General features: G+C 45.8%; 3 protein-coding genes across 6 annotated transcripts; all 3 read left to right on the top strand.

Annotated features, from left to right (window-relative positions):
- Positions 1 to 1,171: 1,171 nt before the first annotated feature.
- LOC133971629 (prostaglandin E2 receptor EP1 subtype-like) lies at positions 1,172 to 6,185 on the top strand. The gene is made up of 3 exons (XM_062409063.1): positions 1,172 to 1,476; positions 3,199 to 4,103; positions 5,526 to 6,185. The coding sequence occupies exons 2-3, from the start codon at positions 3,246 to 3,248 to the stop codon at positions 5,799 to 5,801; spliced, it is 1,134 nt and encodes a 377-aa protein (XP_062265047.1). The 5' UTR covers positions 1,172 to 1,476; positions 3,199 to 3,245; the 3' UTR covers positions 5,802 to 6,185.
- A 2,063-nt stretch (positions 6,186 to 8,248) lies between these two features.
- ilf3b (interleukin enhancer binding factor 3b) lies at positions 8,249 to 20,014 on the top strand. Of its 4 annotated transcripts, none has more exons than XM_062407340.1 (18): positions 8,249 to 8,317; positions 9,382 to 9,458; positions 10,431 to 10,654; positions 10,757 to 10,940; positions 11,361 to 11,508; positions 13,406 to 13,497; positions 14,598 to 14,693; positions 14,997 to 15,108; positions 15,232 to 15,320; positions 15,398 to 15,509; positions 15,609 to 15,722; positions 15,827 to 16,032; positions 16,123 to 16,299; positions 16,393 to 16,674; positions 16,820 to 16,952; positions 17,055 to 17,102; positions 18,620 to 19,039; positions 19,186 to 20,014. In XM_062407340.1, exons 2-18 carry the CDS (start codon positions 9,456 to 9,458, stop codon positions 19,329 to 19,331), a joined length of 2,586 nt encoding a protein of 861 aa, XP_062263324.1. In that variant the 5' UTR covers positions 8,249 to 8,317; positions 9,382 to 9,455; the 3' UTR covers positions 19,332 to 20,014. The 4 variants fall into 4 exon arrangements, with proteins under 4 accessions (XP_062263324.1, XP_062263325.1, XP_062263323.1 ...); XM_062407341.1 differs by having other exon boundaries at positions 15,223 to 15,320; positions 16,408 to 16,674; XM_062407339.1 differs by having other exon boundaries at positions 15,223 to 15,320.
- A 694-nt stretch (positions 20,015 to 20,708) lies between these two features.
- Positions 20,709 to 24,849, top strand: farsa (phenylalanyl-tRNA synthetase subunit alpha). The gene is made up of 13 exons (XM_062407280.1): positions 20,709 to 20,886; positions 20,993 to 21,130; positions 21,678 to 21,776; positions 21,858 to 21,976; positions 22,148 to 22,240; positions 22,560 to 22,688; positions 22,768 to 22,883; positions 23,039 to 23,123; positions 23,208 to 23,307; positions 23,513 to 23,681; positions 23,805 to 23,882; positions 24,079 to 24,193; positions 24,458 to 24,849. Exons 1-13 carry the CDS (start codon positions 20,740 to 20,742, stop codon positions 24,561 to 24,563), a joined length of 1,494 nt encoding a protein of 497 aa, XP_062263264.1. The 5' UTR covers positions 20,709 to 20,739; the 3' UTR covers positions 24,564 to 24,849.
- Positions 24,850 to 27,063: the final 2,214 nt, after the last annotated feature.

Raw genomic sequence — 27,063 nt, 5'->3', positions numbered from 1 at the left:
AGCAGAGAGGGAGGCATTAACCTCGGCTCAACCGGTTCCTAATGGCTCCACTGGCTCACTCTATATGTAAATGTGTGTAGGCACAGACGCACACAGGGGATGCACAACCTGGATTTGAATGCGAGCTTTCCAAAAACAATTTTTTTCATTCAAGTGTTCTGGCAACACACACACAACATGAGTAGATGCACACACGCTGGCCAAGTCCATGCATCGCTGCCTTGCCAGTCAGAGAGGATGTGTTTCAACACACAGGTGCAGTGTGTGTGTGTGTGTGTGTGTACGGACAAAGAGCTGCATTGTGTACAATCAGATCTTGTCTACATGTTATTTTAGTTATACTCTTGGACATGTGGGGACAGTGAAATAAGACGACCTCTCACTGGAGGAGGAATTCCAGATGATTTTAGCGATATGGCTCGAGAAGCGATGACGGGAATCTGATGTGGCACTGATCCGTGTATTCATTCTCCCTGCGCTGATCAGGAATCAGTTTACTTTTCCTCCCTGGGGCGAGACCTGGAGCATTAACCCCCCCCCCCCCCCCCCCCCCCCCCCCCAGCACCAGCAGCACCGGCCTGGTGGGTCTCCTGGAGGACTGGGAACCCATTTGCATTTCCAGCTGCAGCTACACACAGTGAGAGATGTTTGCAGTGGCGTGAGCACAGCTGGTTCCCATTGATGAGCGCTGACCACGGGTCCTCAGAGGTTTGCACAGATGAGGCTCGATGGAGCAGTTTTCATTTCTAAACAATTAACAGACATCAGATGAGTCTCCAGAGCCGTAAAACATACAAGCAGTCAAACAGCTTCAAACTGCCTTTACACTGAGACTCCTGATCTGGCTCTGATCAGTTTGGGCTTCATGTTATTTCTAACTGAGGTGTTGTTGTATGAAGTCATACATATTTGAGTTAAAAGCCGTAATCACTGCTCATAAAAGTACATCTTTAAATGGGTGTTTTCCTGGAGCCTCCGGCGGGTCTGCGTGTTTGATTTGAAACCATACAGGTTGTTGTTATTATGGGCTTAATATTCAAGAGCTACATCCTCTGACTGGTTTGTGAGGTGGAGTCAGGATTTTAAATATTCATATTCCGCTCTGGGATTTCTCTGAGTGGCCCTTTCACTCTGCTCCTCCGCTGCTGCTGCTGCTGCTGCCTCCTGGAAATCAGGCTTTTCACTGAGTGAGCCACCCAGAGGGAATGTGAGCGCGCTGCAGCGTATAAAAGCAGCAGGCTGCAGCCAGCAGCAGCAGAGACATGCTTGTGCAATGAAACGGAGGAGGCAGCTCCACAGCGAGAGAGGAGTTCCTGCACAGTGGGTCTGTTGCATAATGAAGAAACAGTTCAGGTGAAGAAGACCTGTGAAGGGAGGACGTGAGGAGCAGACCTCATCCGAGTCGCAGCTTCAGTTATGAGTCATCGTCTTCATCAAAGTGGTCGTGATTGTCTCCATGGATTTATTATTCCCAAGGTAGGTTATAGATCTTTTATCTAATTTAAACCCCATCTTCTCTTAGGGGGTTATTTGGGAGATTTATTTACAATTTTAAGAATCAGAAAATAGAAATATTTTGAGGAACGCCCACTTTAAAAACATAAAAAAGTGACAGCTAGAGGGAAAATGCTCCTGAGACCTACAGACTTACACAGATCGTACATTAGAGTCATTATTATACATGTGATTTATAGATCATTTGTCTTATCAGCCACTGTCCTTATCAAAGTGTTCTTGAACATCTCCATCTTATTCCAAAGGCAGATTAAATATCTTTACCTGATTCAAAACACAAAGGTTTTGCCCTGGAGTCATCGCTCTTTATTGGGCGTTAAAATGTTAGAAAATAGGAATATTATAAAGAACGCCGACTTCAAAACGTGAAAAACTTTTCAAAAGAAAATGGAAAAAAAGTTGTCATAGAGTCAAAAATGTGATCGTGGAAGGGAAATGCTTCTTCACCGTGCACAGACCAACAGAGATAAAGCCTGAGAGTCATCATTACACATGTAGCATCAGGTATGATCCTCGTTATTCATTAAGTAAGATTCTAAAATGCAATGACACGCACCAAACACTAAATAAGTGAAATATTGAGATTCATATTTAAGAATAAGGTTTTGAAAAAAGTAAATACAAATAGTTTAACATGTTTGCAATATTTGATCGTCTCCTTTGGAGTTTACTGATATTAGCAGCTGCAGCCTCGTATGTAAACACTGGATTTCTGCCCCGACACCCTTTGCACGTACTCCGGGCTGTGATCTGGATTTGATGATTCCTGGCTGCTGCTTCCCAGTAACTGCATGTTTCTGAGGAATGCGATGCGCTCGCTGACAACAGAAACTGCCAGAACTTGCCTGGTGCACAGAGAAAAGTGAGGGCCGAAGAAGTCAGACCGAGCTGAGAGCTAATTAGTTCTCTGCTTCAGAGATGAGTCACGTTGTCCGGAGGGGCTTCTCCCGCCTTCAGAGACGACACCAGTCAAACCAAAGGTCGAACCAAACCTCCGATTGGATGTTGATGTGTTTGACAACATGTTGAGACTGCACAGGATCATTTGGGGGGAGGAGGAGCTGGAGAAGAGACAGTATCAAATGTTCTTTTGGCTGAAAAAGACATTATTAAATCACTTTGTTCTAATGTCATTTAATCTGACTGACATCTGCTTTCACTTTGACTCTTGGCTGGTGTCAGAACGATGAAGGTGGAATCAGTGACAAGAAATAACCACTTGTTGATTAGTTGCTCTTTCTCCAAGAAAAGAAAAGTAGCTGGAATATTTATATACAGTTTCTACTCATGTACTTATTTTAGTTTTCTTTTAAATCATTTGTTATATTGTACTTTATTTCTTTATTGTATTTATTCTTTTCTTATTGTAACTTAGGAGCTAAATATGGCAGAAGAATTTCCTTCTGGAATCTAAAGCTAACTGTATTTGTTATGATTTATTGTTATGTTATTGGCTCTTTTTGTTCTATCTTAAACTTTTATTTCCCCATCACAAACCTTATGAGTGTACATACAGATACTGAGGTTAAACTGGGATACACGATCAGACTAGTTATACCAGGTTGAGGAGGTTGAGATATTGGGGGAGGGGGTTGGGGGTGCTGCCGTCCAGGGTCTGAGAGAAATATAATATTTAATAAAGTGTTCCTGTCTCACGCTGATCCGCTCTCTGCTCCCTCTCAGAACCGTCTCAGCCAGAGGAACCACATCGGGCCCGGGGCTCGGTGGTGATGCTGGCGATGCAATACAACAGCCCCTCAGGTAATAGCTCCCCCTCCCCCGTCTCTAACCACACCACCATGGGGCCTGAGGTGGAGGCCGTCGCTCGTAATGACACCCGTCCACCGAACAACCCCACGGCTGCAGGCCTCAGCATGACTCTGGGCATCCTGTTCAACGTGGTGGCCCTGGTCATTCTGGCCAAGGCTTACAACCGCTTCCGCCGCCGGTCAAAGGCCACGTTCCTGCTCTTCGCCAGCTCCCTGGTGGCGACAGACCTGGCCGGACATGTGATCCCCGGAGCCCTCGTGTTGAGGATATACTCGGCTGTAGCCGTCTCCACACCGAACACCACCAAATTCAAGGGGGAGCCTGATGCCTCGTGTCTGTTTTTGGGAGGGTGCATGGTGTTCTTCGGCCTGTGCCCACTTTTCCTGGGTTGTGCCATGGCTGCTGAGCGCTGTCTGGGCGTCACCAGGCCTCTGCTGCATGCACGCCTGGTGACCACGGCACGGACTAAAATGGCACTGACCCTCATCTGGCTGCTGGCGCTATGCGTGGCCATGCTGCCCTTCTTCAGCCTGGGGGCCTACACCTACCAGTACCCGGGGACGTGGTGCTTCATCCGGGTGATGGAGGACACCGAGGCCACGGACCTGGCCTTTGTGATGCTGTTCTCTGGACTCGCGCTGAGTTCCCTGGCCATGGCCTTTGTGTGTAACACCATCAGCGGGATCACGCTGGTGCGAGCCCGGCTAAAGAAGAGGTGCAGCTCCCAGCGCCGCTCGGCCAGGTCCCATGACACGGAGATGGTGGTGCAGCTGGTTGGCATCATGGTCACCTCCTGCATCTGCTGGAGCCCTCTGCTGGTGAGTTGGGCCAAATAACTCTGGTTAATAAACATTTAAAGAAGCTAATTCTAATACCCCAACCTGATGAGATATTCATATTGGATTTGAGTTTGGTTTTGAGGACAATTAAGACGTTTAAAGTTGTAGGAATTCACAAAAAGCACTTTTTTCTTGTTTTTTAATGTTTTAAATCCTCTATTCTGTTAAAAGTTATTTAATATCAGAGTTATTCCCTCAAACCCTCTGTTCAGCTCTGGAATTTCGAGCTGTGCAAGTTTCAAACAAGACGAATGTGTTTCATGTTTCTGCAGGTTTTATGTGACCTGTCACTCAGGACAGGTGGAGAGAGATTTACTGAGTAGGAAGCTGAAACATCTCCACCATCCATTCAGGGGCAAACACTTTAGACGATTAGCAGCTGACTCACTGTTCATAGCTTCAGTCAAATGTCACAGTTTGATTCCCATAATAAGACAACGTGAGCCGACCCGCAGATGCTCGGTCCGTATCGCGCTGAGTGGTGAAAGTGCTATTTGTAAATGACAGGAAACAGGAAGTCTTGAATTTCATAATAATTACAACGGACTAGAAGCAGCATCATGACAACATTAACCATGAAAGGACTTTATGACCGTAATAGGAGTTGGCTCATATAGCAACTGCCTACAGATGCATTATCTCCTTTTTAATTCCTGTGTGTCTGAGGTCAGGAAACATTTTGATGTCTGAGGATTTGTTTATGTCCCAGAACAGCACATGTTTTTATGATCCATCCAATGGAAATTCTTTAGATCTATTTTTCCTCATCATTTTATCCATAAACTTCCTGGTGACGTGTTTGAAACTCCACTGGGATTCTAAAGAAGAACGTTGTGTGAGTTTATTTAGTTTAGAGTTTGGAATCAAACTCCTACAACATGTAGTTAAACTGGTGAATATATAAAAACAACTTTTCTGGCACTCAAAGGAAATAAATCATACAAACTACAGTGACACTGGCCCACAGTTCCACCAGGGCCCCACAGTCTCATGGTGAGGCCATAAATTCACTAGATCCAGATTTTTATTTGGATCTGAAGCAAATTTCTAAACATGCACAAGAACATGCTAGAAGAGCACATTAGAGTTTCTACCTCCTCCGAGGCCCAACAGGAGATTAAATACTACCAAGCTGCATCGAATTTCACGGTGTCATAAATATCAGTCCCCTCAACAGGCCACATTTTTATTAAATCAAGATCCGCCAATTATTCTCGGGGAAAAACAGCGAAAACAGGGAAAACTTCCTATCTCACAATCGGAAGAGAATGTTCAAGAAAGGTCCTGGATCCACACCAAAGACTTTATGAGTTCTCCACTGACCCGCTTCACATCCTTCCTCCAAGCTGGTTAGATCGAGCTATAATACACGACTGAGGCTGTTTCCTCTTTATTCGACAGATCTTTGGAGTGATGTCGGCCTTGCGGTCCTACAGCGGCTCGCTGAGCGGCGACCGGGACACTTACCGGGCTCTGATGATCACGGGCGTCAGGATGGCCACCTGCAACCAGATCCTGGACCCGTGGGTCTACATCCTGCTGCGGCGGGCCATCCTCAGGAAGATCTACCGCATCACCAAGAAGCAGGCCAGTTTCAAGGGGAGCACGTTCCGCACCACCCGCTGGGACGTCAGCTCCTTCCAGAACTCTGAGAAATCCAGTGTTAATAAGAGTTAGAGGATCAGATGGTCAGAACCGAACCCGGCAGCTTCTCATCCTGATCTGACTCCAGTCTCCGAAGGTCCCGGATGAAAAGAGATTTCTTTCTGTTGGAACGAGGCCACGTTTCCTTCTTCTTATGAAGCATAGACTGTAAATAAAAATGGACGACATGACAGCTGCTTAAAGTGATGCCAAGTGTCTTCATCGCCCCCTGGTGGCTGGCTGCAGCATTGGTCATAAACCCCACCTCCCTATTAACTTTCTTTTAAAGATGATTTCTGTAATATTTCTGCTACATTTGGTTTAAATTAATTATTTAATCATAAAAAAACGGGTGAATCTTTGTGATGGTTAGCTGGGACTGACTCACAATTGGTGGAGTGCGCCCCCCCCCCCCCCCCCCCCCCCCAAATGTCGCTTGCTGATGCCATCACCTCTTCGAAACAGATCATCACTGAAGAGCAATGGATCCTGGGGGAGGAGGGGCTGGTCAGGATGGACCCATTGGAGCTGTTCTTCTTTCGGGGATGGAAGGACACACATTTGAAGGAGCGTTGAAATGGGACCGCCACGCCACGCCCCTTTAAATGCAGCCCGCGAAGGATGTCACCCATTAATTGAGACACTGCTTCTGGCTCCAGGATATCATGGCTTCATGTCCGTATAGTGGGAGGAAGAGGAGGAGCGTCGGCCATCTTTATTGACAGTCTATATGTGAAGAGGTGAAAAGGTTGAAACGAGACTTATAAACTGCTGACGATGCACCATGGCTCAGAGGTGTGCCCGGCAGTCTGCCCTCTATGAGAGCAGATGTAAATATAAAGTTGGGCGGGAGGACGATGGCTTCCACCCGAGTGACGACTGTCTGGAGTCTCACAGCGAACATCTCAAGTCACGAGTGTCTTTAAGTGTTGGTTTTGTTCAGTGACACAATGTAAAAGTCAATGACTTGTGTAGATGCTCACGTGAGAGAGCAAAAGAAAAGGCTGTGCTCTTACCTCAGCTTGAAGATGTGAAAAACTCTGTTGTGTGTGTCCAGTGTGATGCTGTGATATGAATGTGTGTGTGTGTGTGTGTGTGTGTGTGTGTGTGTGTACAGTATTTCCCTCACATGAGTGGGGACTGAAGTGAAACTCTGTGTTACCAAAGCTAATTAATAAAGGTGAATGTCAGATTACAAAATAAATGGTTCTGTTACAGTTTGTCTGTGGCTTTCTTTGGGACATCTCATTTCTATTGCATAAAATGTTTAGATGTTTTCTCACCATGGAAGCCACCCCTATATACAAACCTGTATTTTGACAGTGACAGGGATTTCTTCCTGCACTCTAAGAAGAAAGAAGAATGCAGATTCTGATTGTACCAAGCCTTTCAGAATCTGCTTTCACAGGAGGTAACAAAAACCAGGAGAACTCCACACGGTGGACCACAGAGAGTCTATATGTTTATTTGTATGTGTACATTAAATTTGTAACAATCTGTTTACATCTACTGTTAACTGAAAATCCACCTCCGATCTCTCAGAGGACTTTCAACAACATTCCATTCTGAGAAAAACATGAAAAATGTCTTTCTCACCGCAGAAGATGAGTATAAGATAAACCACACCTCCTCCACGCGGAGGAATGTTTGACCTTCCACGCACATTACGTCTGTAGAACATCATTAAGAGAATTGTCTCATTCCACAAATATTCCTTTCACTCTCCTCAGCACCCAGGGTCAGGTTCTAGATGAAGGGCCACACAGCAGCACACTGTAGTGTCTACGCTCAGGGACATTCACATCTACCTCTAACAGCCCAGAGAGACAACAACTCTTTTATAGATCATATCAGAAACAAGACATAAGGACAAAGGATTAAGGTAAGCATGTGGTAACCACAACACAACAGAAGATTGAGAACATAGAGAACATGGAGAACTCAGAACAATGAGAACATGGAAAACTCAGAACATGCAGAACAATGAGAACTCAGAACATGGAGAACACAGAGAACACAGAGAACATGGAAAACTCAGAACATGGAGAACATGGAGAACTCAGAACCTCGTGAACTCAGAACATATAGAACATGCAGAACATGTAGAACATGGAGAACATGTAGAACATGGAGAACATGGAGAACTCAGAACATGCAGAAAACAGAGAACATGGGGAGCATGGAGAGCATGAAGAGCCCAGAACATGTAGAACATAGAGAACAAGGTGAACATGTAGAAGATGTAGAACATGTAGAACTTGTAAAACATAGAGAACATAGAAAACATGGAGGACATGTAGAACATGTAGAAAATAGAGAACATGGAGAACATGCAGAACAGTTGTTTGAGTTAGAAAACTAAATTTGAAGCCTCTATCATAGACCGCGCCCCTCTACCGTACCCTCCGAAATCGTAGCCAATGGAAACACAATTACATGCAGCCTCCGTCCAATCGGCTCTCAGACAGGGGCGGGGTTTGCCCACAGGTTTCCATTTGCGCTCCAGCAGCAGAGATCGGGAGCAACAGCGCAGCAGCGTCCGTGAGCCGGTCAGTACCTAACGGTCCTTTGATGTCTTCTGTCTGTGAGCACGGAGAGAAGTTGTGGATGTTCTTATGACACCGGCAGCACGAACCGGGCCGGTGTGGGGTGCTCTGGCCCGGGCCTGTTCTGAGCTACAGACGCGCATCCATTCGGCTTTGTTAGGCTAGGCTAGCATGCTAGGTGCTAGCTGTGGCTTATCATTGAAAGGGGTCTCGGTGTCGTGTCCTCGACCATTTTGACCGAAAGCCAACTCACCGGTGTGTTAACGACTCTCCTGTCGGTGTGGATCTTTGTTACCCGGTGTTCTTCAGGGTGCGTGTGTCCCCGGGTCGGTGCAGCTCGGGTGGGCGAGGAGTGCATTGTGTGTGTGGAGGGGAGGGGGGTGTTAGCTTGTTAGCGTGTTAGCTAGCTTCTGTCAGCTTCTGCACTGAATTAAAATGGCGTCTGTTTTTAAATTCCCCCGAAGGAGCTGTGAGCTCCGCGTGCCGGTGTGTTCCTGCTCTTCTTTAACTCCCTCTCACCGAACTACTCGAGGTCCCGATGCCGGTTTAGCGGGTGAATCTTCTGCTTGTGGGTTTTTTAGTGGTGATGCTTAACCTGTTGGCTTCTGCAACTTGTTGACTGCAACTCACATGGGTGATGCTCATGGGCTTGACAATGCATGCGTCCTCTTTTAGATTTAGTCACGTGTAAAGGTTATTAGACTGACTTCAAGATGCATCTGATTCTTGTGTCTGCACTTTGCTCGTCTCTGTTTCCTGAGTTGACACAACAGCAGCAGTGTGTGTGTGTTGTGCACATGAATGTGTGTGTCAGCTTGTGTCTCTGCGTGTGCACGTAGGGCTGCATTGTGTCCCTGAGGCATGTGATGCTGTGCCAACAAACCTCCATCTGTCTCTACAGCTGGCGGCAGCTTTACCTCACTGGGAGAAAAACAGACTCCCAGTTCACTGAGCTGGAGAAAAACCCATTCAATGTTTTTTTTCTGAAACATCTTGTGTCCAACCACCCTTCATGTGTGCAGCTATGTGAATATTTACAATTTTGTGTATGATCCCCCCCCCCACAGAGACGGACTGCAACATCTTCATCTGCTGCAAGAGAGACCTATTCTAACACTGCCGTTCACTGAACATAGCAACAATGGTAATTATGTAATTTAAGTCTTGATTTTATTTGAAGTTGATTATCTGTGTGTTGTGTGTAATTTTCAGACAACAGGCAGGCTCTCAATACACAGGGCACACTGATCGTTTTGTTGTGTGTCACTGATAACAGAGCAAACAAATATGTCACATCTGAACAGCTGACAAAGAACTGGTGCCAGTGTTTGGTTCTGGGAGTCTGCCCGGGGCTCGGAGCACATGCTGCTCCTTCCACGCCACAGCTCTCCTTTTAAAATTGGCTCCGGCTGCCTGTGCACACATTTGCTTTATGTAATCACTGGTGTTGGGAGCTTGGCAAAGACATGAGGCAAAGCTACTCAGCGGTTTTTAATTAATCAAAGACAAGTGAGTGGCACAGAAAGTAGGTCTTTCCGTTTAATGACGTAGAACCGTCTTATCTTTATAAAAGCCTCACAAAGAAGGATCAGTGGCCTCAGATGAATAGCGGTTCTGAATAAAACCTGGAACAGGAAGTGATGTATTACCTCTTCTGCATAGATCTTCATTTCTTACAACCACAAACTCTCTTGACATCTTCGTCTCTGTCTTCTCCCTGCATGACAACCCTCTTCACCAGGAGATAGCAGTTTTTGTTAATAAAGTCTGTAGAAATACAGGACCGTTCACACGTACATCTTCTCTGGAGAAACTACAGAGGATCTGTGCAGTCCAGTGCACGTCTGAAAGCAACTTGAGTGCCTGGCAATTTTGGGCTTGAATAAAATGTCCAGGGGAAACATTGGATCTCTCAAAATAACTTGTAGCATGGTGATGCATTGATGCATCATCAGAGGTAGATGTCAGTTTTAGCTTTGCACTATGACAAAGTTACTAACTTCCCGCCTCATCACTCAGTATGTATGGTGTGATTTGATGTAAACTAGTCGCTGTGAACTCTGGAACCTCTCTCATTTCTCCTTTTATTTGTGATCTTACTTCTTTCCATCACTAGCCTCCCCCAATGCGCCACCGCTCAATGCGGGTCTTCATGAATGATGACCGCCATGTCATGGCCAAGCACTCAGCCATCTACCCGACTCAAGAGGAGCTGGAAAGTGTGCAGAACATGGTGTCATACACAGAGCGGGCCCTCAAGTCTGTCTCTGATTGGCTGGATAAGCAGGAGAAGGGAGTGTCTAAGCCCGAGTTGGAGGGGACAGACACAGATAAAGAAAGGTGAGAAGATGTAATTTCTTCTGTTAAGTTAGTAAGAAATGATTAAATGCCTTTTCTCGCAGCAAGTGTCCCTTTTTGTACTTATCCTTTGTCCTTGTTTAGTTTTGGAAGTGAGCCCAGAGACCAGGCCACCCGCACTCTGCGGGGGGTGATGAGGGTGGGCCTGGTGGCCAAAGGGCTGCTACTGAAGGGGGACCTGGACCTGGAGCTGGTGCTCCTCTGTAAGGACAAGCCCACCACCAATCTCCTGAAGAGGGTGTCTGAAAACCTTGTTACACAGCTCAAGGTAAGAACAGACTCCTGATAATTCACTGGTCAATATAATGAAACCCCCATTTTATTAGAGACTAACCAGTCTTGTGAGAGAAGCCAGATGCTTCACTTGACTATTTAAACCATCACCCCAGGGGGAAAATGGAGTCATCAAATAACTTCCTGTGTTAGAATACAAAAGTATTTACTGAGGGGAAAAAAGACAAGTGAGCAATCTGAATTCCTTCTCATCTCTGTTGCCCCTCCGTAGTGACAGTTTCTTCTGCCTCATCTGATTGACGTTGGTAGAGATCAACGATCAAACTAATTAGAGAGAATATCTACCTTGACTTTTAGACCATAAAGGATGATAGAGATCCCAGAACCTTCAACATAGTAATTGTTTTATAAATCTGCTGTGATTCTCATCTCTGTCTCTTTTCAATGTTCACAGCTGATCGTAGAAGACAAATATGTGGTGACCCAGAACATCCGCGAGGCGAGTATCATCATCAAGAACGCCAAGGAGCCGCCTCTCACCCTCACCATTCACTTGACTTCCCCTCTGGTTCGTGAGGAGGTTGAGAAGGCCGCCGCCGGTGGTAAGCGCCTACACAAGGACTGTCATGTTGATTCTCTTCCTTCTTTAGTGGCGTCCTGCCTCCAGCAGGGAGGCCAGACAGGAGACCAGGCTAGACAGATATTGTTTATTGGGCCTTCAATGGAGCTAGGGGACAAGAAATGCACCGTCACATAATCAAACTGTGCTATGCTTATAGCTCTCTAGCCACTCTCGTAGTTCCATGTAATGTAATTGTACATTTTTGATGGCCCAATATACAGTATAGGGCAGGTAGTTTACTGACTGTGGCTTTTCTTCCCCTTGATGATCAAGGTCACCAATGAAATGAAGGCTTACTGAGAATTTAACCAAATACAAAAAGAGAGAGAGACCACTTTGTCTGCATGTGTTTTTATCATTGATGATGAACGGTTTGCATTGCAGCAAAAATGAGAAGCAAAACATGAGGTGAAACTGACTCTGGTCACGAGACCCAGCAGTGGGCTATTGACTGTCTCTGATGTTCCATAAGAGGAAGACTCAGGCTTACAGATAACGACACGGGACATTGGATTCTGCTCCTGGAACTGGGATCAGCCCAAGTTCTTAGGCAGTAATACAAGTTTTACAACATTTGATCAACTTTGTTATAGTTAATCCATAAACAAAGTAAGTTTTCCAGTAGCTAATCTCCTAGTTGAGAGATCTCAGCAGTGGTGAGGATCTGGGTTGTTGCAGGTGTCAACCCGTGTCCTTATCTTTAGCCCTGCGTGAACAGTGATGCCCGGTTTGGGTCTTACTTTTTAAGCCATCAGTTTTGCTGCAGTGTGGACCTGTTTTGATACCCACTTTTTGTGCATCTGATAACTTCTGCCTGTGGTTCCAATTCTGATTCTCTCTGTCAAGCCTTCTAGTTTGTCAATTTTTAGGGACGCTGGACCTTTGACCAACTGGCCGCTCTCTGTCTCGGAAGGGGCAAAGTGCAGTGTACCCAGTATAGGGGCGAAGGGGAGGGTCTCTACCTCCTGTTAGCACCAGAAAAGAAAAGCACGCCTTTTTAACCATTGAAGCGTCCATTTGAGTTGAACACGAAGAGACAACCTCCCATTTCTTACAAGCTGATGTTTTTAACCCATAAAGACCAGATGCTTGTATAAACTTTTAAAACCAGTGTGTGATGCTGCGTCTCCTCTTAAAGCTCAATGAGACGTTCTCTGGACCTTTGATCAGATACTTTATGATTTGCTAATTTCCTCACGAAGAATGTAGTTTGAAGTATAGTTTCAGATTATGTCTGAGTATCTCAGTTAAGAGGGCGATATTGAAGCAGATAACATCAGTTTATTGACGATGAAAATAAAAATAAAGAAGATTCAGACCCGGGTGATGTTTCAGTTGAACATGGCTCCGTCAGAAAGAGACATGTTTCAGGAGGAGGAAGTAGAAAGGGGGGGGGGGGGGGGGGTATCCTAGGGAGTTCTTGGAAACAGTAATGATTTACAATGGAAACCAATTATTTAAGCTATCAAACGTTTTTTTATGTCAAGTCTCTTTCTGCCTAAGAGGCTGAGAAATTAAAGCTTTTGTCCATGATAATAAAGTTAAAGTTTAAAAGGGTCGTGTTCACTAGATACTTAGGTTTTACAAAGCCTTTCTATTCAGAGCTTTAGGTCTTCATGGGTTAAAGTGCACATTGTTTTTAAACATTTTTACTAAGTAAAGATTTAACCCACTCCTGGTGGTTTTTCAAAGCCTGTTTGATAAACCCATATAAACTGGGAGGTTGGGAGCGTTTGATGGTTCTCCAGTGGAGGGGTCCCCCTCCCCTTCCCCCTCCTGCCTGTGGTTTGGGAAGGCTGCCTGTGTTCCCCCTGGCCGGCTGACAGAACTCCCCTTGGTCAAACTGTACCTTGTCTTCTTATTCCACCTGCCAATAGAAACGCTTTCAGTCAACGATCCCCCGGATGTTCTGGACAGGCAGAAATGCCTAACTGCCTTGGCGTCTCTCCGCCACGCTAAGTGGTTCCAGGTTTGGATCTTGCCTTTATTTGTCTCTAAAACAGAAGTAGCTTTGAGTTTGGTTCTATGCAGTTTGTTCCTTTGTCTTTTATTTGGGCGTTCAATGTGTTTTTATTAATTATTTTTTTTAAACTCTTTTTGAAGTGTTCCTCCTGTAGTAGAACTTGACGATCTGTTGTTTCCCAGGAAACATTGGTCATTACACTGCTGTAGAGTTGCTTTGCTCACTTAACAGGTTCCACTGCAGTGTCATTTAAAAGACCTTCATTGCTGCTTCTTAGTTTATTACTTTCACTCAAAAAATCTGGGGCTAATATACCACGTGTCCAGGTGCAATATTTCTATAATATAATTGTTGGTGTGAGTGAGTTGTTGTTTTCACATTTAAGCAAGCTACCAGTAGAGCATTGTTTGCTTCCGCATTGTGTAGTTTTTAAGAGAAAATGTGTGTTTATTAAATAATGAACCATGTTGCTAATACCTCATAGTATCGTGGCCTGTGTCATCTTTGGCTTTCACACTTTAACAATGTTGTGTTCCATCTCTGCAGCTTGTTTTTGTAGTGTGGCCTCAACCTTTCCTGCTCTCTGGCTGTTTCGTTACTGTGTGCTTCCAAATCCACAGGAATATTGCACCTCGAGTTATAGTTTATCACATTTTTTAACCCTTTCAGTGACGGCACTCATCAGCGCGTCCTTATTTGAATAGTTCACTTGGTTCTCACGTTAAAGTTGGTCTTAAGTTCGAGGTGATTTAATCGACTCCTTTCCTCTTGATCTTAAGTGATAAGCATGATTTTTTTTCTTTCCACTCAAACAAATGTTTTATGTCTGATAACTTCACCATCAATCATCTACGGCTTTAATTGTGTAAAAGGTCATAACTAGGGTTTCCCAAAAAGTAACACAACTTTCTTTTATCATCTTGTATCTTAGAATATTTCCATAATGACAAAGTTAAGCTGTTAAAGTCTGTGTGGCTTCATTTTTGATTAATTTCCATTTACCTGGATATTTAGGTTGTTTTATGCCGCACCCGCTCTTCCTCTTTGACTAAGGCTTCTTGTCATCCTCGTGCCCCCTCCTCCCCCTCCTCTGCTTGTGTCTCCAGGCCAGAGCTAACGGACTCCGCTCATGTGTCATCGTCATCCGGATTCTAAGGGACCTGTGCGCACGTGTCCCCACATGGGCCCCGCTTCGTGGTTGGGTGAGTCCCCTCTACGATCTCACCAATCTTGGTGACGCTCTGCTCTTTGTGGCTTCTGAGAATACATCCATATGTAGGAGGGTATTTTTTGTTATCCTGATTTGGCTGCTCAGAACATCAGTTATCTTTAATAACTTCCACACATCTCTTGGGTAAACATTTTGTCTGCCTGGACACAAAAAAAGCAAGGCACCACCAGCTCGGTTAAATTGCATTACGCAGTGACCTAGAATCTCTGTGCTCGTGGCCAAGCTTAAAAATAGCCTCCTCATACAACGTCTCCCTCTCTCCCCCGCTGTGTAGCCCCTGGAGCTGATCTGTGAGAAAGCCATTGGTACAGGGAACCGGCCCATGGGGGCAGGAGAAGCTCTGCGAAGAGTGTTAGAGTGTCTGGCTTCAGGAATCCTCATGGCAGGTGTGTATGCAGAGTTTCTTCTCCAGAGTGTTTTGTTCTAATCGCACTGTTTAATCTCATATTTCAGCTTTTTCTGTGTGTTTTAAATGTTATTAAATGAAATCTGCGTTGCAGATGCTGCAGGAATCTCAGATCCATGTGAGAAGGAATCCAAAGATGCTATTAGTCACTTGGACCCCCAGCAGAGAGAAGACATCACAGCCAGTGCACAAGTGAGTGAGACCGATTTGTATGTGCGCTCTATAAGTGAATGTGAACCTCCCTCTGACTCCCTGTGTCGTGTCCTCAGCATGCCTTAAGGCTGTCAGCTTTTGGACAGCTTCACAAAGTGCTGGGAATGGATCCCCTTCCCTCGAAGATGCCCAAGAAACCTCGCAGTGAGACTCCTATCGATTACACAGGTAACCAATACTTAATACGCAATGTGACTCCAGAATATGTACATGTACTGATTATGTCTCTACCTTTTTATTATAACATTTTTATTGTCCCTGTTTCAGTGCAAATCCCACCCAGTACGGCGTATGCTCCACCAATGAAGAGGCCCATTGAGGAAGAGGAGGGAACCGATGACAAGAGTCCCAACAAGAAGAAGAAAAAGCTGCAGAAGAAATGTAAGTATTTCTCAACACTTGAAAGAAAAGCACAATTATTCAAATTGAAAAGTCACGTTCTTGCCACAGGTCCTAATAATGTCTTCATTCTGTCCTCCCACCAGCTCCAGAGGACAAGGCCGAGCCCCCCCAGGCCATGAACGCTCTGATGAGGCTCAATCAGCTGAAGCCAGGACTCCAGTACAAACTCATTTCCCAAACTGGCCCAGTTCACGTTCCTGTCTTCACTATGGCCGTAGAAGTGGAAGGCAAGACCTTCGAAGCCTCCGGTCCATCCAAACGCACGGCCAAGCTGCACGTAGCTGTAAAGGTGAGCACAGATTGGAATATAGCCTCAGAACCATCTGAGCTGCATCTCCTTGTGACTCTAACAGAGCTGAATCTGTGTGGTCTCTTTCAGGTCCTGCTGTATATGGGTCTGCCCACAGGCGTGGAGGTGAAGACCACTGATCCAGTGAAACTAGAGGAGACAGAAACCGTTGTGAAAGTGGAAGAGTTGAAGCCGGTGGTGACGCCCATCGAGCCGCCCCCAGCTGCCACAGGAGCAGCCGCTGCAGACGCCACTGATGCTGGAGAGGTAGGCAGCTCCTCTCTTTGTGTTAGCAAGTAATAAAATGGGTGTTTTCCCAAATTAGCTGAAAGCTCTCATATCACTGTCTCACTCTCTCAGACTGATCGTCAACAGGGACCGATTCTGACCAAACACGGCAAGAACCCCGTGATGGAGCTCAACGAGAAGCGCCGCGGACTCAAGTACGAGCTCATCTCAGAGACGGGCGGCAGCCACGACAAGCGCTTCGTCATGGAGGTGGAGATCGATGGTCAGAAGTTCGAAGGCACAGGATCCAATAAGAAGGTGGCGAAGGCTTATGCTGCCCTGGCTGCGTTGGAGCGTCTCTTCCCTGAAGGCTCTGTGGCCGAGGCCGCTAAAAAGAAAAAGGGGCCCCCCATGGTAAGCTCCAAGTAAAACATCTACAGGCACAAATTAAAAATAAATAAAAAGAATATGAAACTGATGAAGCAGCTCCAGTCGTACCATCAGGTCTCATGTTCTCAGCAGCGGACACATCTTCATAAAGTGTTCCTCTCCTCTGCAGCACACTCCAGGTTTCGGTATGATGGGAGCCCCCGGAGGCGGAGACCCCGGCCTGCACAGAGGAAGAGGTGGACGAGGTCGTGGGAGGGGCAGGGGCAGGGGCTTCAATAACGGAGGAGGCTACGGCCAAGGAGGTAAAAGCACACTGTCGACATAGAGCTGGTAATAAAGACAGTCGCCATGAATATCGAGATTTAATGCGTCGAAGCAGAATATTGATTGTGTCTTCCTCCCAGGTGGCTTCGGAACATATGGTTACGGGAACAACGCTAACGCCGGATACAGTGAGTATTCATTTGATCGTTTATAATCCTGGATACAGGCTCTTATCAAAGCTGCAGTTAGGCTTTCATGTACCTGTGAGATGTGTCTGAACCATGGGGCATGTTGATGTGTGCGGTGGCAGCACGGTGCACCTGCCCAGGACTCTGGAGAAATCACTTCTCACCTGTTTGTGTTTATCAGAGAATGTAACGTAATGCTGAAAACAGTTTTAGCCAAAGAGAAATCAAGATGTGTTGATACCAAACCTTGTTGGGATGTTCCCAGTTCACATATTTTACATTTCTCTGCTTTAAGCCACAGGATTGAATCTGTTTTTGACAAGTCCCCTCTTATGAGACACCTTTGCGTCCTTCTGGCATTCTGTTCTGAGGACTGACCTACCAGAGCGTGACAGGAGCAGAGAAATCTAAAAACCCAATAACTCAGTTTTAATGTAATCCGACCCACAAGTCATTCAACTGCCCCTTTTTATGGCAGCAAACAAATCTAATTTTGATATTTTGTCCCCCTTCTCTGCCCTGTCTCACTCTTTAGGTGACTTTGTCTCAGACTGCTATGGCTACCACGAGTTTGCGACATAGATCTTCCCCCAGTGTTTTAGAAAAATCAAAAACAGTCTTGTAGAGAGGAATAAAAAAATTGACAAAATCCACAATTATGTTGCAACAGCATCATGAACTCCCTTCACCACCAAGTCCGCGACCCTGGGAATAAAGCGCCAAACAGCCTCTCCGCCCTGTCTTGCCAATCCACTTGTCACGCTCTGAAGCCTCCAGGAGACGATCTGCGCCTGCATGCACGTAGCCATAATTCAACTCCTGTTCTCTCAACTTGCCGTGGACGCACCCGAACAGCCGGATCTCCCCTGAACCGCAGGGCCGGTTTACCGTAGAGTTTCTCCACGTGGTGTCAGAACTGGGAACAGGGCTTTGTTCCTGGATGAGGATTTGAGTGAAAGCCCGTAGGAGCTGGACAACTTACTGCCTTTTGGGACAATTGTAAAGACAGAAGCAGTGTTCTGTCTCCATCATGTTTACCGAGATGATAATACTGAGAGTCTTAGCATGAGTTGTTCTTCTGTCATTGTCGAGCCTTCCTGTCACATGCATTGAGCTTATTTTGTATTTTCTGCCTTGCTTTTTAAAAATGACCACATTGTTTATATGAACTTTGCAGTTTCTGTGTGATAACAGCAGCACTGTTTAGTCCGAGCCACACTGAATGCATGATAGTCTTACTTTGGCAGTGTGTCCCATGTGTCACAGCATCGGGCCTCGATGAGCTGAGCTTGTTGGTACGAGGTTTAGAAACAGAGGTTGAAATGGAAAACCTGATGTTTTTTATGATTTTAGTTGTTTTTTTTAATAAATGTCACCGTCACTTCTGTCTTACTCAAGGGTCTGAATTCATTATTTACATGATTGTGCCGATATGCAAGCAGTAGTATAAGATATATATAAATATAATATATCCTGTTATGCCCGTTTTAAGACTGTGCCGTGCTGTTGTTTCCCAGATTACTATAACAATGGTGGCACAAACGGAGGAGACGGGGCATCGAGCAACCCGGCCGGTGGCCCTCCAGCCAGCACAGCACCGGATGACGCACAAGGCTCCTACGGGTCGTACTACCAGAACGATGCCGGCTACACTGCCACTGCTGCCGCCAAAGTTCCGAAGAAGAAGCCCCCCATGCAGAAGGGAGCGAAGGCACCATTTCCAGGTCCACCGGGGACAAACAGTGCAGCTGCAGGGGGCTACCAGTCCACCAGTCCCTCAGGGCAGGCCCCCTATAACCAGTATGGCCAGGGTTATGGGCAGGGAAAGAAGAACTTCAACCAGAACCAGGGTGGAGCAGGTGGATACATGTACAGCACTGCCTATCCCAGCCAGGTGACAGGGGGCACTGGGGGGAGCCAAGACTATAGTTATGATGGTGAGTTAAAGGAATTGTTATAAATTAGATTCTTCATTCAGACATTTCTTATCTTCCTCTTCTCAATAGATGCTCTGAGGTTTCAGGTCAAAGCAAATCAAGCATATTAAAACCTCTACCTAATTCCACTGTCTCTTCCCTCTCAGGCTTCAACAGCCAGTCCACTTACAACGCACAGGGAGGAGGAGCAGGGAGCGGCAACAACCAGGGCTTCGGCAACAACCACTCTCAGTACCACAACCCAACAGGCTACGGCAGAGGAGACGGAAGCATGAACTACCAGTACAGATAGACTCTGCCCCTCCGTCTGGGACTCACCGGCATCTGTGTGTGTGAAGCCTTCTCCAAAGAAAGTGATTGACGGCTCTGCCCCGTCCATGTTCTTTGCCTTGTCCATGTTCTTTGCTTCTCTGCTTTTGAGTTTATACGTAGCACATGTGGGCACAAAGTGAGATGTCAGACCTGGCTCGTGGCTAAGTTTAGTGGTTTCAGTGGTCTGGTCAGTGGTTAGTCCTGTGGTTTTAGGTTATTCTAATTATGTTTTTTATTTTTAAATGTGCTACCAGTCGTCATCCTCATCACTCAATTTGAAGGCTGATGTCAGAAGCTACTCACCTTCTCTGGTTTCATTTTCCTTTCTTCTGAAGACTTTGTGTGGGCAAACGTTTTTCTCCCATAATGGAATTAGTAAAATCATGTAGTTTGAAACTACTACGGTTGTTGTTCTTTTTGTAACAATTCCATTGACCCAAATAGTTCAGTCTTTCTTCAATGTGTGTATTTTATTTTAATCCTTCTTTGGTTTTTACCTAACCTGATATAGTTATTTCAATCAATGGATTTGGAGATGACAGGAAAATACACTTACATTCTGATGTTCTATCCACATCCTGCTCAGTGTAGCTTTTTGATTGGGTGGGATTTGTTCTGGTTGATGTATAACAGTGTGTATTAATAAATGATTTTTATTTTGAATTGATGTCTCAAGGATACTTTATTAATATGGTTAATTCTATAGCTCATTAATGAGTGTCCCAGAAAGGGTAAGTTAAAATAATACCCACCTGTGTGTGATGAAATAATGTAAAATAGAGGGTGCTTATATTTCATATAAAGATACAGCACATATAAATAAATACAAGTATCAAAATATATATATTTTAATGCACCAGCATTTGAATTTATACAGAAATAATAATTTGTTGCATACATTTTCTAATCAAAAGATTCAAAATTCACTATTAATCACATAATAAAACCAATATGAATTTACAAATAATTACAAGAACATTTTACATGTTCTCAGAGGCTGAAATACTAACAGGTAGTGATGAAAATGTCATATGTTTATAAATTAAGATTCTAAGTTATTCATTTAAATCTCTTAAGTATTATAGTGCTTTTAAATTACATAATTGAATTATTAAAAATGAATAATTTAGCCAAAGGAATGAAAGATGCTAAATTCACAGAATCAATTGTATTTTAAAAAAATCTAAGGAATGGTTTTAAAGATGTGTCATTATGCATTTATCATTCTTATTTTGTAAGAATGATCAATAAAGGAGCATGGGTAATTACGGTAATTGGTTTCCTCACTTTTTCAGCAGGAAATTGTTTACGCCCCCTTATTTCAATATATTCGGCCTACGGTATAAGACGTCACTTCCGCTCCCTCTTAGGCCACGCAGGGATCCAACATGGCGGACACCGGTGCGGTAGAGACGCTCCTGCGGCTCCTTGAGAAGACTGACGGCGGCGTGGAGAGCCTGGAAGTGGCGGCCAGCCTCGAGGTGGACCACCAGGTCATCGTCGGGGCCGTGAAGAGTCTGCAGGCCGCCGGCGACGTGAGTTTCCCGGCGTGCGAGGGCAGCGGAAGTCCCGACTGTCAACATGATGCAACACGGAGGTTTGAGTGACACTCGGGTTTAATGTCGGTGCCGTTTGTTCCAGCTCATCTCCGCCGAGCAGCGCTCCTCCAAACACTGGGAGCTGACGGAGGAGGGCACCGACACAGCCCAGCACGGCAGCCAGGAGGCCCGGGTGCTCGGCTCCATCCCGCCGGAGGGTCTGGCCCAGAGTGAGCTGATGGTGAGGCAGCAGGTGGAGGTTCAGCTCCATCATCTACAAGCTAGTGTGGCTAATGTAGAAACACAGGAGCTGATGGTGAAGCAGCAGGTGGAGGCTCAGCTCCATCATCTACAAGCTAGTGTGGCTAATGAGGCTAATGTAGAAACACAGGAGCTGATGGTGAAGCAGCAGGTGGAGGTTCAGCTCCATCACAGTGTAGCAGCTTCAATAACTTTAATATTGATGAATATAATTGTCCCACAACAGATTCACAATGACTCCAAAGTGATTCTGGACCTTGAGTTGTGTGATTCTCTAACTTCTGTTCCAGGCTCATTCTGTCGCTCACAGGCCGACACACCTGGGACCAATTAATAGTCCAATTAAGCTAATGATTTAGGGAGGAAACACCTGGAGAAGACACACACACAAACACACACGTGCTGAGTTCAGTGAACAATCATTTGAAAATGTTACCTCCACTTGTTAAGCATATTAGTGGTCTCCCAGTGTAAGTTCCCAGTTTGTGTTTGCAGTGGTGAACCTCTGCTTCTCTGTCCCTGTGTAGAAACTGTCCTTCGGGAAGGTCGGCTTCAGCAAGGCCATGTCCAACAAGTGGATCCGAGTGGACAAGGCGCAGGAGGGCGGCCCCAGGATCTTCAGAGCTGTACGTGTTCCTACATGATGTCCTTGAGTGGTTGGTTGTCACGTCAGTTAGTTGCATGTGTTGTGTTTGTGTTGTCGTCAGGTGGAGAACATCGAGGACCAGGTCCGAGAGAAGCTGCTGCTGGTGCAGAACGGAAACGGCTCTCAGCTGGAGGAGAAGGAGAAGAACGAGCTGAAGAAGAGAAAGCTGCTCTCTGAAGTGTGAGTCTGAGGCCTGCACATGTGCTGAATGTGGCAGTAGGGGGCAGTAGAGGGTTTGTTGTGCCTCAGTGTTTGATCTGAAACCAATAGAAGCTCAGTGGGATTCATTAAGTCGACCCTCAAGCAGCCAAGGCAGAGTTTATAATATAAGTCATTTTATTTTCTGTTCAGGACGGTGAAGACTTACTGGATCACCAAAGGAAGCTCCTTCAGCACAACTCTCACCAAACAGGAGACGGAGCTCACGCCTGACATGATCGCCACGTGAGTCCACTGTCCTTCATGGTGTTACCTCAGCTGGAGAACGTGTCCTGTTTGCTCTGCTCCGTCTGTCAGTGACGGTGTGACGGGTCTCAAACAGAGGACACAGAGAAACCTCTGCCCTTATAAAGGGGACGGGTCCAAAGAGGAGGACTTTGTCCTAAAGGCAGGGCAGGACATGATCATAGGGACCGGAAATATGATTTACATCTGTGGAATATGAATAATTAATGCAGCTTGTACAGTTTCCAGTAGGACGTTGAATCAGCTGTTGCCTCCTTCAGACCCACACTCCTGTCTTACTTTTTCTTCCTTGACTCAGAGGAAACTGGAAAGAGAAGAAATTCAAACCCTACAACTTCGAGGCCATGGGCGTCGCCCCGGACTGTGGCCACCTGCACCCGCTGATGAAGGTTCGAACTCAGTTCAGACAGATCTTCCTGGAGATGGGGTGAGTCCCTGTAAAGAAGAATCCACACACACATTGTTAAACCAGAGATCACAATAAATGAACTCTGTCTCTTCTGCAGCTTCACCGAGATGCCGACCAACAACTTCATAGAAAGCTCGTTCTGGAACTTTGACTCCTTGTTTCAGCCGCAGCAGCATCCGGCCAGAGACCAGCACGACACCTTCTTCCTGTCCGGTAAGCCGGAGACTGGGTCTGATACCTTCTGTCCACAAAGACTTATACCCGATCTGGATAATTTCAGGAAGATGTCTGTATCTCAGTCTGAAAGCAGCATGTGATCCGGTCCCTGTGATTTAAGTTGATCATTCACCACGAGGATCATTTTTCAGATCCAGCCCTCGCCCACGAGTTCCCAATGGATTATCTGGAGCGGGTGAAGAAGGTCCACTCGGAGGGAGGCTTCGGTTCACAAGGGTGAGTCCCACACTCGCACAACAAACACAATCATCAGCGTCAACGACACCAACAACATCATGATGATCCAACTTCCTGTTTCAGGTACAAATGCGAGTGGAAGATCGAGGAGGCTCAGAAGAACATCCTCCGAACGCACACTACAGCCGTCAGCGCACGCATGTTGTATAAACTCGCACAACAGGTGAGGTGCACAAACATTTATACATGCGTTTGAACTATTGTGGTCCATGTCCCATCCACTAACAAGGAGGAGGCAGAGTTTATGACCTTTATTATGTTCCTCCTTTATGCTGTAAATGTTTAAATGACTTTTATAGAAACTCAGTCGTTCAGTGATCATGTGACCACTCAGTTAATTCACTGTATCTGTGTCTCCATCAAACCAGGAGAAGTTCACCCCCGTCAAGTACTTCTCCATCGACCGGGTGTTCAGGAACGAGACGTTAGACGCCACCCACCTGGCCGAGTTCCACCAGATCGAGGGCGTGGTGGCCGACTACGGACTCACACTGGGAGACCTCATGGGCATCCTGCACCAGTTCTTCACCAAACTGGGTCAGGACACATTCTGATGCTTGTTCTGGAATAAAAGATGCAAATCACATGTTCTCAGTGTTTTGTCCACATTACGTGTTTGAATGATTTTTATTTCTCATATTGTATTTTTCTGTTTTCCAGGAATTACTAAACTACGCTTCAAACCTGCCTACAACCCGTACACAGAGCCCAGCATGGAAGTGTTCAGCTACCATGAAGGTAACCTGCAGCTTCCTGCTACTTTCTGTCCTTGTGTGGAAAACCCGGATCTGACTCTGTATTTTCATTCCTCCACAACACAATGATGCAGTAGCTGTCTGTGCTCGATTGTCAGTCCTGCGTCTGTGTTTGTCAGTCCTGTTTCGTGGACCCGGTTGTTCCACCAGCTTCATCTTGTGTCGTTCTGTGCGTGCAGGTCTGAAGAAGTGGGTGGAGGTGGGGAACTCCGGGGTCTTCAGACCAGAGATGCTGCTGCCCATGGGTCTTCCAGAGGACGTGTCGGTCATCGCCTGGGGTCTGTCGCTGGAGAGGTGAACGAACACAGACCTGAAAACTGTCTCTGCAGGTTTAGAGATCACGACTGTTTTTAATGACGTGTCATCTCCAAGACTGTTTTGAAACTGGGAGCATGTTTGTCTCTCGCATTTGAAGAAGCCACCACTGCTATTACAGGAAATTTGACTGTCTGTCTGAATGCAAACTGAAAATCTGTTGGACTCTAGTCAGACCTGTGATAAGTAAGTTGGACAAGTTGTTGTGTTGCTGCTCACAGCGTCTCCTCCTCTGACCTGCAGACCCACGATGATCAAGTACGGCATCAACAACATCCGGGAGCTGGTGGGTCACAAGGTGAACCTGCAGATGGTCTACGACGGCCCCATCTGTCGTCTGGACTCCTGAGCGTCACCACATCGACTTCATCTGTGACCATGTGACATCTCGTGTCTGTCTCCTCCTGCCTGTTGTTCCTAATCCAACAGGCAGGGGGCCTCGGCTTCCTGCAGACACTCTGCAAAGGGCTTCGACATGTTGGATCAGACTTTGTATGAACTTGATTCTCAGCTCCTTTTAAGAACATGGAGTCAGGAGACATGTTACTCGTATAAAGTCACAAAGTTTCTACTTGTACAGGGAGAAAACAACAACTTTTGGAATGTGACAAACATAAAATGAAGTTTTTTCCAAATCTGACTTGTGTGTTTCTTCTTGTAATCAACGGTTTCAGACTTTGACTCTGGAGGATTCTGTCAGAAGTGGGTCGGGAGCTCCTGGGTTTTCCTTCACGTCTGCAGCAGGAGATTCCCTTGGCCAGCGTGTGTTGAGCTGTTGTTATTATTGTTCTACTTTCCAGATATAGATCCCTGGAAGTTTGTGTAACCATGTTGTGCTGAAGGTTTGTTTTTGTGATGAAGAGTTTGGATGTGATTCAGCCGTTTGGCTTCTGTGTAACTCCAAGGATCTGGGATTACATTTGACCTTCATCACTGATTAAACAAACATCCCGGGAACCAATCAGCTGGCTGTCAACAGGTTGTTGTTCAGTGAAGGAGTTTGTTGTTTTAGAACAGAGCCGATTTCAGGAGCTTTGTGTGGACGGTTGGTTTTGACCCTAAGATATGATTTTGGTGCAGATTCAGGATTGTTTAGATGAGAGTACAGTAAAGTTCAGACGAACTTCGAAGCTGCTGCTCAGACTGAAGTTGTGATTAAATGAAGAGGATTCAAATCCCCCCTGAAAAAAGCGTTAAATAAAAAGTGCACCAATAGTGGAATAAGTGTTTGAGAGTAGCCGACCAGGAGCTGTTGATTTTGTATTTATAAAATTTCCCCTGATTTTATATTTTTGAAGCTGCCTCCTCTTCAGAGAAGTCAGTTGAAATCCTCTCTCCTCATTAAGTGAAAGTTCAGGTCTCAGAATAGCAGCAGCCGTGAGCTGAGCTCACTTTCCTGGGACTCTACTTACGCTCGTACTTTAATCTGCACTGTGGGGGGGGGGGAATCCGTGGGTGTGTAGGACACCTGTAAAGGCCCCAGGATTACGTTGTGTTGTTGAATTGCTGGAACTCCGTTAAGTCTTTGTCTGAAGCTAATCCCTCAGTGTCTTGAAATAACATTTCAGTGCAGCAGCAGCTCGGTGGAAACCACTTTGTTGACCTCCACCTTTTTTTGTTCTGATCTTTAAGTTTTGACTCAACTGGACAAAAAAAAGACATAAACCTGTGATCTCTGGCCTCAGAATGACTTTATGTGTGATCTCCTGGTGCACAGGTGGATTATATCTGAACAGCAGATTATCAAACTTTCAATCTCATCCAGCTCGAACAAACACAAGTCAACTCAGCCTGAACATGAGGCGGCATCTCGACTACAGTGTTCGTACAAATAAATAAGTCACAGTGTCGCCATGACACACGTAGAGCAGCTTCTCCCTGAAGCTCAGGCACAGACACGATGCCCAATGATCTCCTGCACTAATCCTCTCCGTCCTCTGCGTGTCCTCCTCCTGGTGTTTGACTCTCCTGCTGATTTGTTAAGTGAGAGGGAGACAACAGTCTGGACACTTTGAAGACTGAGTCGTGATGTCAGAGGACACGGAGGAGTGTTTCTACACACGGGTTTAAATGACATCTCCTCACAGCCACATTCCCCAAACATTCATCCTTGTTGGATACAAGTCGACCTCCTGTCACTTTGTTTCTGGGCATCAAGGCGGATCATGATCACGGTGTGGGTGGGGTCAGAACTCCCTGGGGAGGAGGCTCTCCCTGCTCGGCCCGGGGCTGCCAGAGAACGGCAGGGGGCCGTGACTGGTCGGGCTGTGGGAGTGCGGGAAGAACGAGGGGATGTAGGGAAGGGCCATCAGCAGCGGGCTGGCCAGGGGGTCTTCATCCTTGGGCAGCGCGATGACCACGTCGTCCTGGTCCCACACGTGAAAGGCATTGTGGGCGAAGGGGTGTGCCAGGGGGGGGTGACTGGAGGCCACGCGCTGAGCTTCGTTTTCTTTCTCCTTCTCTTCGTCACCGGTCGGACCCAACAAGCATTCTGCACGAGAGAGGAAGGGAAGTTATAGATTTTAATATTACATCAGCTTGTGACAAAATGAAAAGGCCTGAAATAAGTGACCAGAGACGAAGTGTGAAGATTTCATATGAACATATAAAATCCACATGATCAGAGAGATGAGCTCAAACTGTTTGATGAAGTCATGATCCACTCGTCACTCTCATACGAACCTGATCCGCAAAATGAGGTGAAGCCTTTTTAATTTTTAAGATAAAAGATTAAAAGTAAACATTAAAGCAATGGATGAAGTCATTTGAAAATATTATAAATATAAATAGTAAAATGAGGTAAAAAAACATCTAAGAATCAATTTGTGATCTTGAAAAGATAGCGTATA

This window comes from Platichthys flesus, chromosome 16 (genome assembly GCF_949316205.1).
Source record: "Platichthys flesus chromosome 16, fPlaFle2.1, whole genome shotgun sequence".
NCBI classification, from domain to species: Eukaryota; Metazoa; Chordata; class Actinopteri; order Pleuronectiformes; family Pleuronectidae; genus Platichthys; species Platichthys flesus.
Note: the sequence above shows the minus strand (reverse complement) of the source record. Positions and strands in the feature narration are given on the sequence as shown.